The 15139-nt window shown below is 39.9% G+C and overlaps 1 protein-coding gene across 4 annotated transcripts in view; it reads right to left on the minus strand.

Annotated features, from left to right (window-relative positions):
- Positions 1-15139, minus strand: part of LOC122557439 (phospholipid-transporting ATPase IG-like) — a 164945-nt gene that overhangs the window by 89200 nt on the left and 60606 nt on the right. For all 4 annotated transcript variants that reach the window (XM_043705187.2, XM_043705184.2, XM_043705191.2 and 1 more), the window contains exons 8-10: positions 2705-2755; positions 881-945; positions 577-658 (exon numbers count right to left, since the gene is read on the minus strand). In XM_043705187.2, coding sequence (XP_043561122.2) covers positions 577-658; positions 881-945; positions 2705-2755 — 198 coding nt within the window. The remainder of the gene's footprint in view (positions 1-576; positions 659-880; positions 946-2704; positions 2756-15139) is intronic.

Consider the following 15139-nt stretch of genomic DNA (forward strand, 5'->3'; position numbering starts at 1 on the left):
TAGAAAGTCAGTACCTTTATAGATCATCTTGCGTTATAAAATAGTCATCTTGCATTAAAAGTTATAGATTAGATTACTTACTGTGTGGAAACAGGCCCTTCAGCCCAACAAGTCCACACCGACCCTCCGAAAAGCAACCCACCCAGACCCATTCCCCTACATTTCCTTTGCTTATTATAACAAAACAATTAAAAATATTATTGCGCAAAATTTTCGAAGATTGGAGACAGTGATTTTTAATTTCTGAAAGTATTTTAGTGGTATTACAACATATGAATCAGACAACTATGTTGTTAACCTCAAAATGTATTTATGGTGACTGCAGTTACTGGCATGATTGATTTGAAATTCTACACCAGTACATCATTTATTATCCAACCCATCTGCCCCTACCCTCCCTCTCTCTTCACCCCCCCACCCCTACTGTCCCCTTGCTAAACACAGAACAGATATGACAAAATATTCCATGAAAAACATTGTTAGCTGTAGTAGCAGTAATGAAACTCAGTGAAATAACTTTCAAAATCTACATGCATTGTTTCAAATGAAATGCACAATTCACAAGAATGTAATTACTTTTCCACCACAGAGCGTTTCTGTGACTTTCCTTGGTAATTCAATGCCATTTTCGTTTCCATCCCAGTATATATGGCAACACCTGAAATTCAGTTGAAAAGGAATGTCTATTACTCAGTGCAGATAAATCTATACATGTTGAAACTTCTGAAAAGTCATTTTATGTTAGGTTCTATGAACTAATGTAGTCCATATCGACAGAGCTCAAAACCATATCCGTAAAGATACTTATAATAAACAATTATCGATGTAACAGTGGTCTGTACAGATAGAAGCAGTTTCACAACAGCCATACAAAGCTTACCATATATCTTATCCGTGTTCTTTAAGGTGGCTCCTCTTAAAAGCAGGTTTTCAGGGCCCAAAGATCTAACATAAATAAGTAAATCTCAGTTTGAGAAAGGAAGAAGAAAAATTCATCCAATTTAAAAAATTCCATGCAGGTCTAAACATAGTCAGGAAACCAGTTAAGAACATTTGTGTATAAGTTAGAAAGTGTGTATATTTGAGCAACCTATTCACTCAACGTCTGCAGGTGTGTTTTCAAAATATTTCTCCGATACCAACAAAACATCATGGTTTGTTTCCCATTTGTTCAAGTCATATGGCTCTGTATGGTGGACCATCGTTTATCATTAAGGGTGGCATAGTGGCTTGAGGGTGGCATGGTGACTCAGTGGTTAGCACTGCTGCCTCACAGCATCAGGGATCTGGCTTCAATTCCAATCTCGAGCGCCTGTCAGTACCGAGGTTGCACATTCTCCCAGTGTCTGTGTGAATTTCTTCCGGTTTCCTCCCGCAATCCAAAGATGTGCCGGTTAGGTGAACTGGCCATATTAAATTGCTGAGTGTTTAGGGATGTGTAGGTTAGCTGTATTAGTTAGGGGTAAACGTACAGTAGTACAGAAATGGGTCTGGATGGGTTACTCTTTGGAGGATCAGTGTGGACTTGTTGGGTCAAATGGCCTGTTTCCACTGTAGGGATTCTATTCCATTCTATCCTTGAGGAGCGAGTGGTCAGCTGCCTTGTTCAACTACAGCAGTTCATTTAGTACAGGTATATATCCTTAATGCAGTTAGAAGTGGAGTTCCAGAACTCTGACTGTGAAAAATGAAGCAGCAGCCTTCTGATGGTGAGTAGCTTAGAGGGAAAATTGCAGCTGGGGGGATTCCCACGTATCTGTTGCCCTCATCTTTCGGGATGGTCAGTCGTGCAATTGGAAGGTGCTATCCAACAAAGCCGCAGCAGACTTCTGCTGTGCATCGAGTAGATGGTACACACTGCTGCAACCTAGCGTCATGATGAAGGGAGTGGATATTTGTGGATGTGGTGCCCATCAAGCAGTCTGCTTTGTCCTGGATGGTGTTCTTTAGTGTTATGGGAGCTGCATTCATCTAGGCAAGTGGAGAGTATTTTATCATACTCCTGGTGTGCCTTGTAGACAGTGGACAGACTTGAGAGTCAGGATGCAGGTCACTAGCTTCAGAATTCCTCGCCTCTAACTTACTCTTGTTGACCGTATTTATAAGTCCAGTTCAGTTTCCAGTCAGTGCTAATTCCCAGAATGTTGATAGTGGGGCATTCCGTAACGGTTATATCACTGAATGTCCACAGACAGTGGTTACATGCAACTTGTTGGAGATGGTTATTGCTTCCCAGTTTTACTTGCCGTTTTGTCAGCCGAAGACTGGATGTTGCCCAGGACTTCTGGTAGTTGGATATGAAACGGCATCAATTCAACCTGCTGTACCAATGACTTGCACAACTGAAGCTGGAATTAAATTAGTTGTAGCTCATTCAACATTATATTTATTTAGAGATATTCCTTATAATAAATACATTACATGATCAAATTAGTAATCAGGGAATTTTGCTTTGAGATAAACACTTCCAACATAAAGGTCAAGGTTTCAATACCAACATTCGCAAAATTGTTATTGATATGAATTATTTCTTCAGTTTAGGATAACAAATAAAATTGGCTCTAACTTCCACCCCACCAACGCAACACATCCCAGAAGCCAACGTACAGCTTCAGTGTAAGCCCAGTTCAATAGATGGGAAAGCATTTATACAGTGCACAGTAAGATTAAACACTTAAGTATGATCACATATCATAACTTGTACCTTGCAACTGGTTCTTGCTTATCACTGAAAACATGAATGCGTCCAACAAACCTGCAATGATCAAATTTTGTATTAGAGTGGCAAAACTCTATTTCAAAACCAAAAAGGCTCTAACTGTTCTACACAGTAGTAAGTAAATACAGAATTTTTAAATCTCAGAGTTGTGAAGACGAGACACAAAGTACTTAAAAACAAGTAGGCAGATTTTCTGCAAAAGAGGAGTTCTGGCCTGGTGAAGATCAGCTATGATATTGTTAAACGGTGGGTAGGCTTGAAGGGCCAAGTGGCCTACTCCTGCTCCTATTCTTAGGTAGAGTTATTTTACTGTTACCATTTATTTAGTCTGCCTAGAAAAAGAAACTGCAAAAATACTCTCAATTTTTGTCATTTGTAGTTTGGTGCTGGAACCTGAGCTCAGAACTAAAGATGACCTTTGGACTGTAAGCAGAAGCTTGTTTTGCTTTTCAAAGAACGAGAGAACAAACTGATATTTATGAGGCCTGGCCTCATAAATAAGTACAGGTGGATTCTTGTTCAAAGAACTTTGTCGATGTTTTGGTTGTGGAGTTGCTTTATGCTCAAGCAGTTGGCAGATACTGAATTTAAGTGGAGTCTCGAGGGAGATAACTAGTCCATTAAACAGAAATCCCATTTTGAACTTGCTTTTGTACTGTGTTTAAGTCAAAAGGATTGTACCTGCAAAAGCTGAAGGACAGAGGTCTGATTGCTCCCTGGTGTGTCCTTTCACTATCAATTTATTGAAAGTTCAAGAATAGAATTTCAGTTATAAATATTAATACTCCTTGGAGTCTACTGGAAGCTATCTGGATGCATAAGTATCTTTAAAAACCAAGCAAGACACAATACCACACGCTTATGAGATTATGGATTGTGGAGACTGCTTAAGTGACTGGCCAGTTACACGTTTTCTAATAAAGAAAGTCTGTTAACTGTATCGGTTTATCTTTGCATGAGTGGAGATAAGAAGACATTCCTTCACCCAAAGAGTGGTGAGCTGTGGAAGTCATTACCACAGGAAGTAGTTTTTTTTTTAAAAGATTAGATTCCCTACAGAGTGGAAACAGGTCTTTCGGCCCACCCAGACCCATTCCCTTCTGAATGATGCACCTAACACTATGGGCAATATAGTATGGCCAATTCACCTGACCTGCACATCCCTGGACCTTGGGAGGAAACCGGAGCACCCGGAGGAAACACACGCAGACACAAGGAGAATGTACAAGCCCCACACAGACAGTCGCCCAAGGCTGGAATCGAAACTGGGACCCTGGTGCTGCGATGCAGTAGTGCAAACAGTTAATGCCAAAATATTAATGCATTCAAGGGATGGCTAGGTATAGCCCTTGGGGCGAATGGTATCAAATATTATGTGCAGAAAGCAGGATTAGGCTATTGAGTTGTACGATCAGCCATGACTGTGATGAATGGCAGAGCAGGATCAAAGGGCTGAATGGCCTCCTGTTCCTATAGAGTCATAGAGATGTGCAGCATGGAAACAGACCCTTCGGTCCAACCCGTCCATGCCGACCAGATATCCCAACCCAATCTAGTCCCACCTGCCAGCACCCGGCCCATATCCCTCCAAACCTTTCCTATTCATATACCCATCCAAATGCCTCTTAAAATATTGCAATTGAACCAGCCTCACCACTTCCTCTGGCAGCTCATTCCATACACGCACCACCATCTGCGTGAAAAGGTTGGCCCCTTAAATCTCTTTTATATCTTTCCCCTCTCACCCTAAACCTATGCCCTCTAGTTCTGGACTCTCCAACCCCAGGGAAAAGACTTTGTCCATTTACCCTATCCATGCTCCTCAATTTTGTAAACCTCTAGAAGGTCACCCCTCAGCTCCAGGGAAATCAGCCCCAGCTTGTTCAGCCTCTCCCTTGAGCTCAAATCCTCCAACCCTGGCAACATCCTTGTAAATCTTTTTTGAACCCATTCGAGTTTCACAACACCTTTCCGATAGGAAGGAGACCACAACTGCACGCAATATTCCAACAGTGGCCTAACCAATGTCCTGTACAGCTGCAACATGACCTCCCAACCTCTATACTCAATACGCTGACCAAAAGAAAGCATACAATACGCCTTCTTCACTATCCTATCTACCCAAGACTCCACCTTCAGGAAGCTATGAACCTGCACTCTAAGGTCTCTTTGTTCAGCAACATTCCCTAGGACCTTACCATTAAGTGTATAAGTCCTGCTAAGATTTGCTTTCCCAAAATGCAGCACCTCGCATTTATCTGAATTAAACTCCATCTGCCACTTCTCAGCCCATTGGCCCATCTGGTCAAGATCCTGTTGTAATCTGGAGGTAACCCTCTTCGCTGTCCACTACACCTCCAATTTTGGTGTCATCTGCAAACTTACTAACCATATCTCCTACGTTCACATCCAAATCATTTATGTAAATGACAAAAAGTAGAGGACCCAGCAACAATCCTTGTGGCACTCCTCTGGTCACAGGCCTCCAGTCTGAAAAATAACCCTTCACCACCACCCTCTGTCTTCTACCTTTGAGCCAGTTCTGTATCCAAAAGGCTAGTTCTCCCTGTATTCCATGAGATCTAACCTTGCTAATCAGTCTCCCATGGGGAACCTTGTCAAACCCCTCACTGAAGTCCATATAGATCACACCTACCGCTCTGCCCTCATCAATCTTCTTCATTACTTCTTTAAAAAACTCAATCAAGTTTGTGAGACATGACTTCCCATGCACAAAGCGATGTTGACTATCCAGAATCAGTCCTTGCCTTTCCAATACATGTACATCCTGTCCTTCAGGATTCCCTCCAACAACTTGCCCACCACCGACATCAGGCTCACTGGTATGTAGTTCCCTGGCTTGTCCTCACCATCCAACCTCCAGTCTTCCAGCACCTCACCTGTGACTATCGATGATACAAATATCTCAGCAAGAGGCCCAGCAATCACTTCTCTAGCTTCCCACAGTGTTCTAGGGTATACCTGATCAGGTTCTGGGGATTTATCCACCTTTATGCATTCCAAGACATCCAGCACTTCCTCCTCTGTAATTTGGACATTTTGCAAGGTGTCAGCATCTATTTCCTCCCCTATCTTCCATAGCCTTTTCCATAGTAAATACTGATGCAAAATACTCATTTAGTATCTCTCCAATTTCTGCGGCTCTATACAAAGGCCGCCTTGCTGATCTTTGAAGGGACCTATTCTCTCCCTAGTTACCCTTTTGTCCTTAATATATTTGTAAAAACCCTTTGGATTCTCCTTAAATCCATTTGCCAAAACTATCCCATGTCTCCTTTTTGCCCCGATTTCCCCAAGTATGCTCCTACTGCCTTTATACTCTAAGGGTTCATTTGATCTATCCTGTCTATACCTTACATATGTATCCTTCTTTTTCTTACCCAAACCCTCAATTTATTTAATCATCCAGCATGGCTATCTTCTATGTTTTTATGAGTGGTGGCAATCCAAGAAGATAGGGTTTAAATCATAGACATTAATTAGATTGCCTTGTTGCTTAACATTGCTTTATTAAAGCTGAAGTAATATTGATAAATTGTTAATTCTTTTGTTTCAGCTATAAACTTGGCACCTGGTGTCAGTTATTCAAAAAGTCTTATTAAGAACCAGTGGGGGTAATTTTGAGTGTCATTGAACCTTTAATTTGATTATTGAGAATACAGGAATTGGGGGGGGGGGGGGGAAGAGAACCGATTTGATTTGGCTGTCTGACTCTGTACTGGAACATAACTAAAACAATAAGCATGTCTGGGTTGACTATTGTTAAGTCTTATGGAATTCACTATTATATGGCTCCTAATGAACCAGAAAGAAAATGTATACATAAGGCATCATAAATGACTGCTTGCAAATACCAACATTAAATGAGTATTATCCCAGAGTAAGTCCAACAGGTAGGCCCAATTTAGGTCTATCAATGTTGCTCTCATTTATACCTGTCTGAAAGCATGCCCATCACTGTCCAGAATAAATTTGTTTCATCTGCTACTTGTGACTGACGTTCTGGCCTTTTAATTTACTCTAATTTTGCCACATGCATCTTAAATTTATTTACATGTATGCCAGCCTTTTGGCAATGAAGCTCTTGACATCTATGGTTAATTGGTTTTGTTAATCATTCTATATTTGACAAGAATATGGTCAGTTCAAGCTCTACTCTAGAACTGGAGGGGATTAAGTTGGTAGTTTCAAGCAGTAATGAGGGATTGTGGCTTGATGTACTCTACAAGAGATGTTAAAGTGAGCTATGCGATCAAGATTATGGTAATAAGTTTTCTACGCATCTGGATTAGGAATAGCTCCCATGAACACATTATCGTGCTTAGTTGGTGATCAAATTTGATGCTGCATTTGATTTTTATTTCTAAAATTATAGAACTGCACTGTAACTGGTAAGGTCAGAATTTATAGCCTCTTCCCAACCCTACAATTTTAATGCAATGATTAAAAACAGTAACTACAGCTCCAGGTCAGGATGGTACAGAACTTGGAACAAAACTAGGTGATGGTACTCGCCCATGTTGACTGCCATTATTCTTATAGGTGAAGGATGAGTAGGTTTGGAAAGTGCTTTTGAAGAGGCCCAGGCAAGTAGAGATTGGATTGAACTGGTGTCTCTCTGTTACTGGTCGAGTAATACAAGCCACTAAGTTACTGTAGCTCCTTGTTGACAGCAAGAACAAAAATTTCAAATAACTCATTAAGTATTCTTCAGGCATTCTGAACATGTTGTACACACAGACAATTGGTATGTCTCACTATTTTTCAAGTATTTCTGATGCTATGACTCTCGTTAAGTTTTAGCTTTCTCTCTCAGCTCAATACCTAGGATTTTTTACTTGGATTTTTCCTAATTTCCCCCCCAGACAGAAAATTAGATACAACGTCTAATGCCATTCAGGAGACTGAGAATTCTCTCACCCTGCTGGTATTGTGTCTCCTTACCCGTTGGAGAAGTGGACTTTATGTTTATTCAACATGGGAGAAACACAGTTGTCCAGTCTAAAATAGTTTCACTTTACAATGCAGTTTTAGTTGACAAATGTTAGAGAAGGGAACCACAGTCGATTTCTTCCCTTGCTCCAATACACTCAGATCATGCATATATCCCCAACCACAGGCCTACAGAAATTACTTATAAAACAGCTGATTGAATCTTCAGCATCTGCATAGCTCAGCAGCATTAACATACATTTACTTTAGCTACTGTAGCACCAGCATACAACATATATATGGACTATAATAAGTGCAGCTCCCAGAAGGCTCTTCAGCAATTACACTACATGATGCTTAACAGTAGTCAACTATGACACTACAGTTTGTACATAGGGCATTAGTCAAAAAGTTCCTGCAACTGGGTGTGAGGGGCTGGGTAGGATGGAGATCAATAGCTGATGCTGTTAATCAAGCTGTCTGATACATGGTCTCAATGGTCTTATACATTAACTGCAGGCAACCAGATAAGTGATGACTATTTCATCACATTTAACAAGCCCTGAATATGATGATGAAGCTGAGCAACATCAGAAAGCCACAAGAATAGCAACACTCCCAGTTAAACTTCTGGTCAGTGGTGATTCCTTCATTCTTAATTCTTTTGAACTTAGGTGTTAAGTCTAATTAAATACAAAACTGCAGCAAATAGTAACTCATGCCACCTACACCTCAAGTTTAATACATCCAATTGATGGCTCACAGTAGATCAGTTAACATGGGTGGCACATAAATCTTAATGTTTTTACACAATGAGAACTTCATGGGTATACTGGCACAGAAAAATAACCCACACATTTTATTAGGGATTATGAAAAAAATCCATTAGATGATAAACCAATAACTGTTACATGGAAATAACTTTAATTGATATTCCCACAAAGTAAAAACCAACAGCAATGATGAAATACATTAATAATGCAGAAAGGTGATTACATACATAATAGAATTTGTCTTAACCACAAATCTAAACTGGCAGCTAGCTACTCAACATGAACATGGGTAGGATAGAAACAGAATTGTGAAGAACTTATTTGAGAGAATACAAGCTGAATTATTCCATTAAATGAACTATACATATGCATTTTGATGTGAATATTTAATATGCAATGACCAGAATCTAAACAAAAACATCATTCAAATTTCCCTCAAATCAAACCCAAATTATCTAAGTTCTCATTGCTGTACAGTGGAGTAATAATAGACTGACTGCACAAAGATGCATGACCATCCCAGTTAACTGGGTCCAGTTAACAGCACTGTACGCTGACAATAGCCTGAAACAGCTGGTGTAATGCAGCCTCTATGCAACTGCCTTAAACTAAGATTGTTGAGAATCCCACGCTCTTAAACAAAACAGTGGAAGTGGGCCAATGGATTCATGTCTGTTTCCTCTGATAAATGCATCATTCCCTTCACCGTTCTAGGCCTTTTCAGAATCCGTCCAAGATATTTCCGATGACCTGGGTGAGTTTGAGAAGCACAATCAGTCCTTAATCCTGTAGTGAACACAGTTCCCAGTCATTGCAGATAGCGATGAGTCGAGGTTTTTTTTTAAAAAAAAACAAGGCCACCCAAATGAATAGGTTCACACTGTGTTGATAAGGAACATCGAAGATAATACCTAGATAAGCCTCTTTTCAGGCTTGCTGATTCTTATGTTATGGCACGGGGTAAAACCCTCCTACTTAATTTAAATCTTTTCTGTGTTGCTGGTTTATCATGTGCAGTAATCTGTAAAAATTAGAGTGCCAATTAAAATTAAACAACTTAATTTCTTTAAGGATAACTGAGAATAATTAACTAACCACTATTTACAAGCCCTTCCTCCAACCTATCTTTTACCTTCCATTCTGTAACACCAGTCCGATAAAACTCCCAATTAAGATTTACAGAAAAATCCAAATTTTAAAACCAGCCAGCAGTCAAACAGTCTCTTTATCATTGTCAGTAGATTGGCTCTCAAGGTCAGTATTGAGATTTCTTTATGCAAATTCCTTCTCTCGACAAGTACCTCTGTGTTCTGTTTAGTAGTCTACAGCTTTTGGTCTGGTGGCAGTTCTCCTCCCAACTGTTCAATTTTCCCTGGGCTTAGACCCCAAAGTATCAGATTGTGTGATTGGCTTTTAAGATTGTCAATTCAAACTTAATTTGGTATTTTTTGGGTTATAATTTAACCTGGATTGCCTGGAAAGGACAAAACAGATTCTAATTAGATCAGCTACCCCAGTAGCTGGAGCACATGTTACATTGTGTCTTATGGAGAACAGTTGGTGCTGTCACTGCTAGCTTTTACTCTCAAAGCTCTTACCCACATCTTCATAACACTTAGACCAACTTAAAAAAAAGTGCAAGGAAGAGTTCAGAAACAAAATCTTCTGTTTTTTGTCGTGCAATTATAACTTTGATTATAAATATCAGAATTATATTTAAAGAGATCCCCACCTGATACAGCTCATATTAAAATGGTTCAATTTACTTAAACGATGAGGTTATTAGCAAAGGAGTTACAGAATAATTGAGCTTTTGATATCAGAATGGGAGATTTATTTATTAAAAACGTTTTGATACACTCAACTACTTGAACCTGTCACAATAGCCAAGAAAGAAAAAAAAAAAAGTGATATACCAGTAGGTTAAGCATTTATTTTAGATATCCAAGTTTATTGTAGTAGTTTCCCAACAGCTCCAATTTCAACTGTGTAACCAATATGGGATGCATTAGAACGTGATCACAATGGTAGAGGAAAAGAACACAATGACAATAGACCGAAATTTAACTTGCACTACACTCAAACATGAGAGTTTTGCAAAGCTGTACAAAACTCTCCAACACTACCACAATGTTTTCTCAAAGGATAAGGTTCGGTTTGCCTGTTCTCACCAAAGAATAGATGCGAGAATACAGAATTTGAAATAAAGAGACCAAAGCAACCAAAGAACAGAGCTGGTTCGATGGATTAAATAGTTAAACACTTGTTTTTAACATTCTTGTGCAACATACTCATTAGGAATGTGGAGAGCAATAGAAAGTGAAAATAGGTGACCAGAGCAGCACCTGTTCTGCTATGCAAAACACAACAGAGGTGATCTACCTTACTGCCCTTCAACCTACTCAGAGATGACTGACATGAGGCAAATTGGTGTGGAGGTGTTCATTTGTAATTACAGTGGAAGTGAGCAGTTGAAGACCAGATATCACTAGAAGCACTGCACATGCGTGTCCAGTGATTTCATGAATTGTTTGTCATTGTGTCTATTGCTAAACCATTTTTCATCCACTGGTATAGTTAGACCAGAAATGCTGCTGCAATTACCCTCTTTGACAAGATAGCGATTCCTGGGTGCTTTAATTTTTAGACAATATCATACTAGGTAATATTACTAGTGAGAGAGTCCAGTGAAACACTGCTGATATGGCTTGCTTTTTATTTGTGTTTAGGTTTCCTTGGGTTGGTGATGTCATTTCCTGTACTTTGACTTGGAACCCATTTAGCACCCCCAGAGGAAATGTGTTTGTTCCGGTTGGAGTGCCATGATTCTAGGAATTCTCGCACGTGTCTCAGTTTGGCTTGTTCTAGGATGGATGTGTTGTCCCAGTCAAAATGTGGTGTCCTTCCTCATCCGTATGTAAAGATCCTAGTGAGAGTGGCTAGTTGATGTTCATGTATCCTGAGTGGCTAGTCTTCTGCCTGTTTGTTCAATGTAGAGTTTGTTACAGTTCTTGAAAGACACTTTATAAATCATATTAGTTTTGCTTGTTGTCTGTATAGGAGCTTTCAAGTTCATTAGCTGCTGCTTTAGTGTGTTGGTGGGTTTACATAGAAGAATACAGCGCAGTACAGGCCCTTTGGCCCTCGATGTTGCGCCGATCCAAGCCCATCTAACCTACACTAGCCCACTATCCTCCATATGCTTATCCAATGTCCGTTTAAATGCCCATAAAGAGGGAGAGTCCACCACTGCTACTGGCAGGGCATTCCATGAACTCACGACTCGCTGAGTAAAGAACCTACCCCTAACATCTGTCCTATACCTACCCCTTAATTTAAAGCTATGCCCCCTCGTAATAGCTGACTCCATACGTGGAAAAAGATTCTCACTGTCGACCCTATCTAAACCCCTAATCATCTTGTACACCTCTATCAAGTCACCCCTAAACCTTCTTTTCTCCAATGAAAACAACCCCAAGTGCCTCAGCCTTTCCTCATATGATCTTCCTACCATACCAGGCAACATCCTGGTAAACCACCTCTGCACCCGTTCCAGTGCCTCCACATCCTTCCTATAGTATGGCGACCAAAACTGCACACAATACTCCAGATGCGGCCGCACCAGAGTCTTATACAACTGCAACATGACCTCAGGACTCTGGAACTCAATTCCTCTACCAATAAAAGCCAGTACGCCATATGCCTTCTTCACCACACTATTTACCTGGGTGGCAACTTTCAAAGATCTGTGTACATGGACACCAAGATCCCTCTGCTCATCCACACTACCAAGTATCCAACCATTAGCCCAGTACCCCATCTTTTTGTTACTCTTACCAAAGTGAATCACCTCACACTTAGCTACATTGAACTCCATTTGCCACCTTTCTGCCCAGTTCCGCAGCTTATCTATTTTTTTTTTGTAATTTTTTTTGTACTTGAATTTAACACAAGTAGGTACTTTAACTTAAAACAGAAAGATGTCCTGGTCTTTCAAATTGAATCTCAAAAGTGACATACTATTTTCAAATTAACAGCTTCATTACCATTGAATTTTCTCTATCTGCAAATTATATACAAAAAAAAAACAACCCAACTTTGACTATGAAAACAACTTGTCCTCAAAATCCATTTGACACTGTGTTCTGTGTGAACAAAAAACTCAGATTTGTGCTGATTTAGTCTTGGTAGACTGGGATGGCAGATGTTCTACAGTTAACTTCACAAGATCACTGGGTTGAAGCATTGTCAGGAAAAGGCCAAGGGTTTCCACTACTTAGTGACTCAACCATCATTTGCTGTGGGGAGAGTTTGGGAGGACATCATCAGGCTGTGCTGGGACCATAATGGCATAGTCAGCTGACATTCAACACTCAGGTCAGATATGGGGTAACAGCATGAGATACCAGTAGTTCGCAGGCACCATGGAACAGTACACAGTGAAAATTCGATACCTTAAGAAATTAAGCAGAAGAAAACAGCATCAAAAGGGGAGGAAAATCTTGCTTTTATTTGAACACCTTTGTGTCTTATCTAAAGGCGCAAGTGGAATTCACAAGCTGCTGACTAACAAGTGGATATCATGAAACTTCATCAGTGAAACAGTTGTGGGCTACCACGATGCCAAGAGGTCGGAGTAGTGTGGCAGTCATTTCTGAGATGTCTTTGATGTAGGAGAGAGTGGCTAGGGTTTCTGGACACATTCTGTCTGCTTGTTTGGGATTGTTGCTGAGAAATCTGTGGACTGTGTTCATTGGGTACCCGTTCTTTTTGAATACACTCTATAGGTATTTTCCTCTGCTCTTCGTGATTCCTCTGTACAGTGTGTGTGGTGACTCATTGAAATAACGTTCTAATGCAGCTCTGTTTGTGGGTGTTGGGACGATTGCTTCTGTAGTTCAGTATTTGGTCTGTATGTGTTGTTTTCCTGTAGATGCTGGTTTGAAGTTCCCCATTGCCTGTTCGCTCTACTGCGACATCTAGTTTGTTGTTTTCCTCCTCTTTAGTGAATTTTATGCTAGTAAGGGTATTATTGATGGTCTTCAAAAGGGAATAAAAAAAGATTAACACGCATTTAATACCATGATAAGCCTGGCCCCTTAGCTTAGGTGCAAATGTCTCCTCTTACATTTCCAGACAACAGGAATATCAGGCTCTGAATGAATTAGCTCTGTAATGTATAGCATAAAGCTCCAAATAAGGCCAAGATGGACAGATTTCTAACCATTAAAGAAAACAAGTGTTAGGGGAATGTAGTAGGACAGTGGAATTGAAAATAGTGGGCTGAATAGCCTACCTCCAACTCCTACGTCTTATGGTCTTAAAAAAATAAGAGTATATTACCTGACACACTGTACGCAATTAGACAAATAAAATTGCCTTGGATTAAAATAAAAAGCCTCATTGTGGTTGGCTACTCCTTCCAAATCTGTAGTAGTTAAATGGTATTTAACAATTCAATTAGATTTAATCAGTGGCTAGTCAAAAATTCTTGAGTTTAGAGTCAGAGTTATGTAGCACAGTAACAGATCCTTCAGTCCAACTAGTCTACGTTGACCAAATATCTTAAATTAATCTAGTTCCATTTACCAGCATTTGGTCCATATTCATATACACATCCAGATACTTTTTAAAAATGCTGTAATTGTACCAGCCTCCACCAATTCCTCTGAAACTCGTTCCATTCACGCACCACCTTCTACTTGAAAAAGTTGTTCCTTAGGTCCCTTTTACATCTTTGTATCTTTACATCTTTGCAAAAGAAAATCAACCACTGTGACTACAGGTGAACGACTAAGGAGGTTGCTTTAGGAAGTTAGAATATTGGAGGCTGGCTAGGCAAGCATTGCTGTAGAAAGACCTGAAGGCTTAAATGATAATTTTCACACTGATAAGGCTGAGGTAGATATGGCCGATGTTATGGAGTTACATGTAGGCAATCTTTGTGATGCAGAAGAGATTGGATTGGGATTCTCTGCTTCATCAAATTGATACAAAGATTGTGCACAGTGACTGGGAGGAGCATGATTGAATTGTTGGAAGGGATACTAACTTTGCAGTAGATTGAAAACACTGGCATGCATACATACACAATTCTATTTTGCGATAAAGTTTGTAGATGGAGAGATCAGCTGATCTCCAAGAAAGCAGTCAGTAGAACTTTATGCTATCTGTTGTATTGCTCTGAAAGAAAGTAAGTATGTCGCAGATGGTGACATTAGATTTCCTGTGAATTGATATCAAAGTGTGAAGTTATATTTGGGAGATTTACTTTAATTGTAATCATCATCAGTTCCCAAGTCTTCTGAAAATGAACAGTCTACGACTAAAATCTTTGAATCCTGAACTTCTGATTTGAAGTCTTGCTTGTCTTAGATATTTGATGTAATCCAGACGTCTTCCAAATGGAAGATTACTTGAAATGAGGGATTTGGTATTTGGAAGGAATGAAAGGGCTAAGTTGAAATGGAAAATTTTCACCTCAAAAGGCCACTTTTGGAATACTACATTCAATTCTGGTCTCCCTGCTGTCAGAAAGATATTGCTAAACTGGAAATGATGCAGAAAAGATTGACAAAGATGTTGCTGAGGTTTGAGGGCTTGAATTATAGGGAGAGGCTGAATAGGCTGGGTTATTTTCTCTGGAGCAGAGGCTGAGGGGTGACCTTATAGAGGTTAGATAGGGTGAATAGCC

The sequence above is a fragment of the Chiloscyllium plagiosum genome, unplaced genomic scaffold (genome assembly GCF_037043375.1).
Source record: "Chiloscyllium plagiosum isolate Xiang-an unplaced genomic scaffold, Cpla_swu_hap1 HiC_scaffold_11, whole genome shotgun sequence".
NCBI lineage: Eukaryota > Metazoa > Chordata > Chondrichthyes > Orectolobiformes > Hemiscylliidae > Chiloscyllium > Chiloscyllium plagiosum.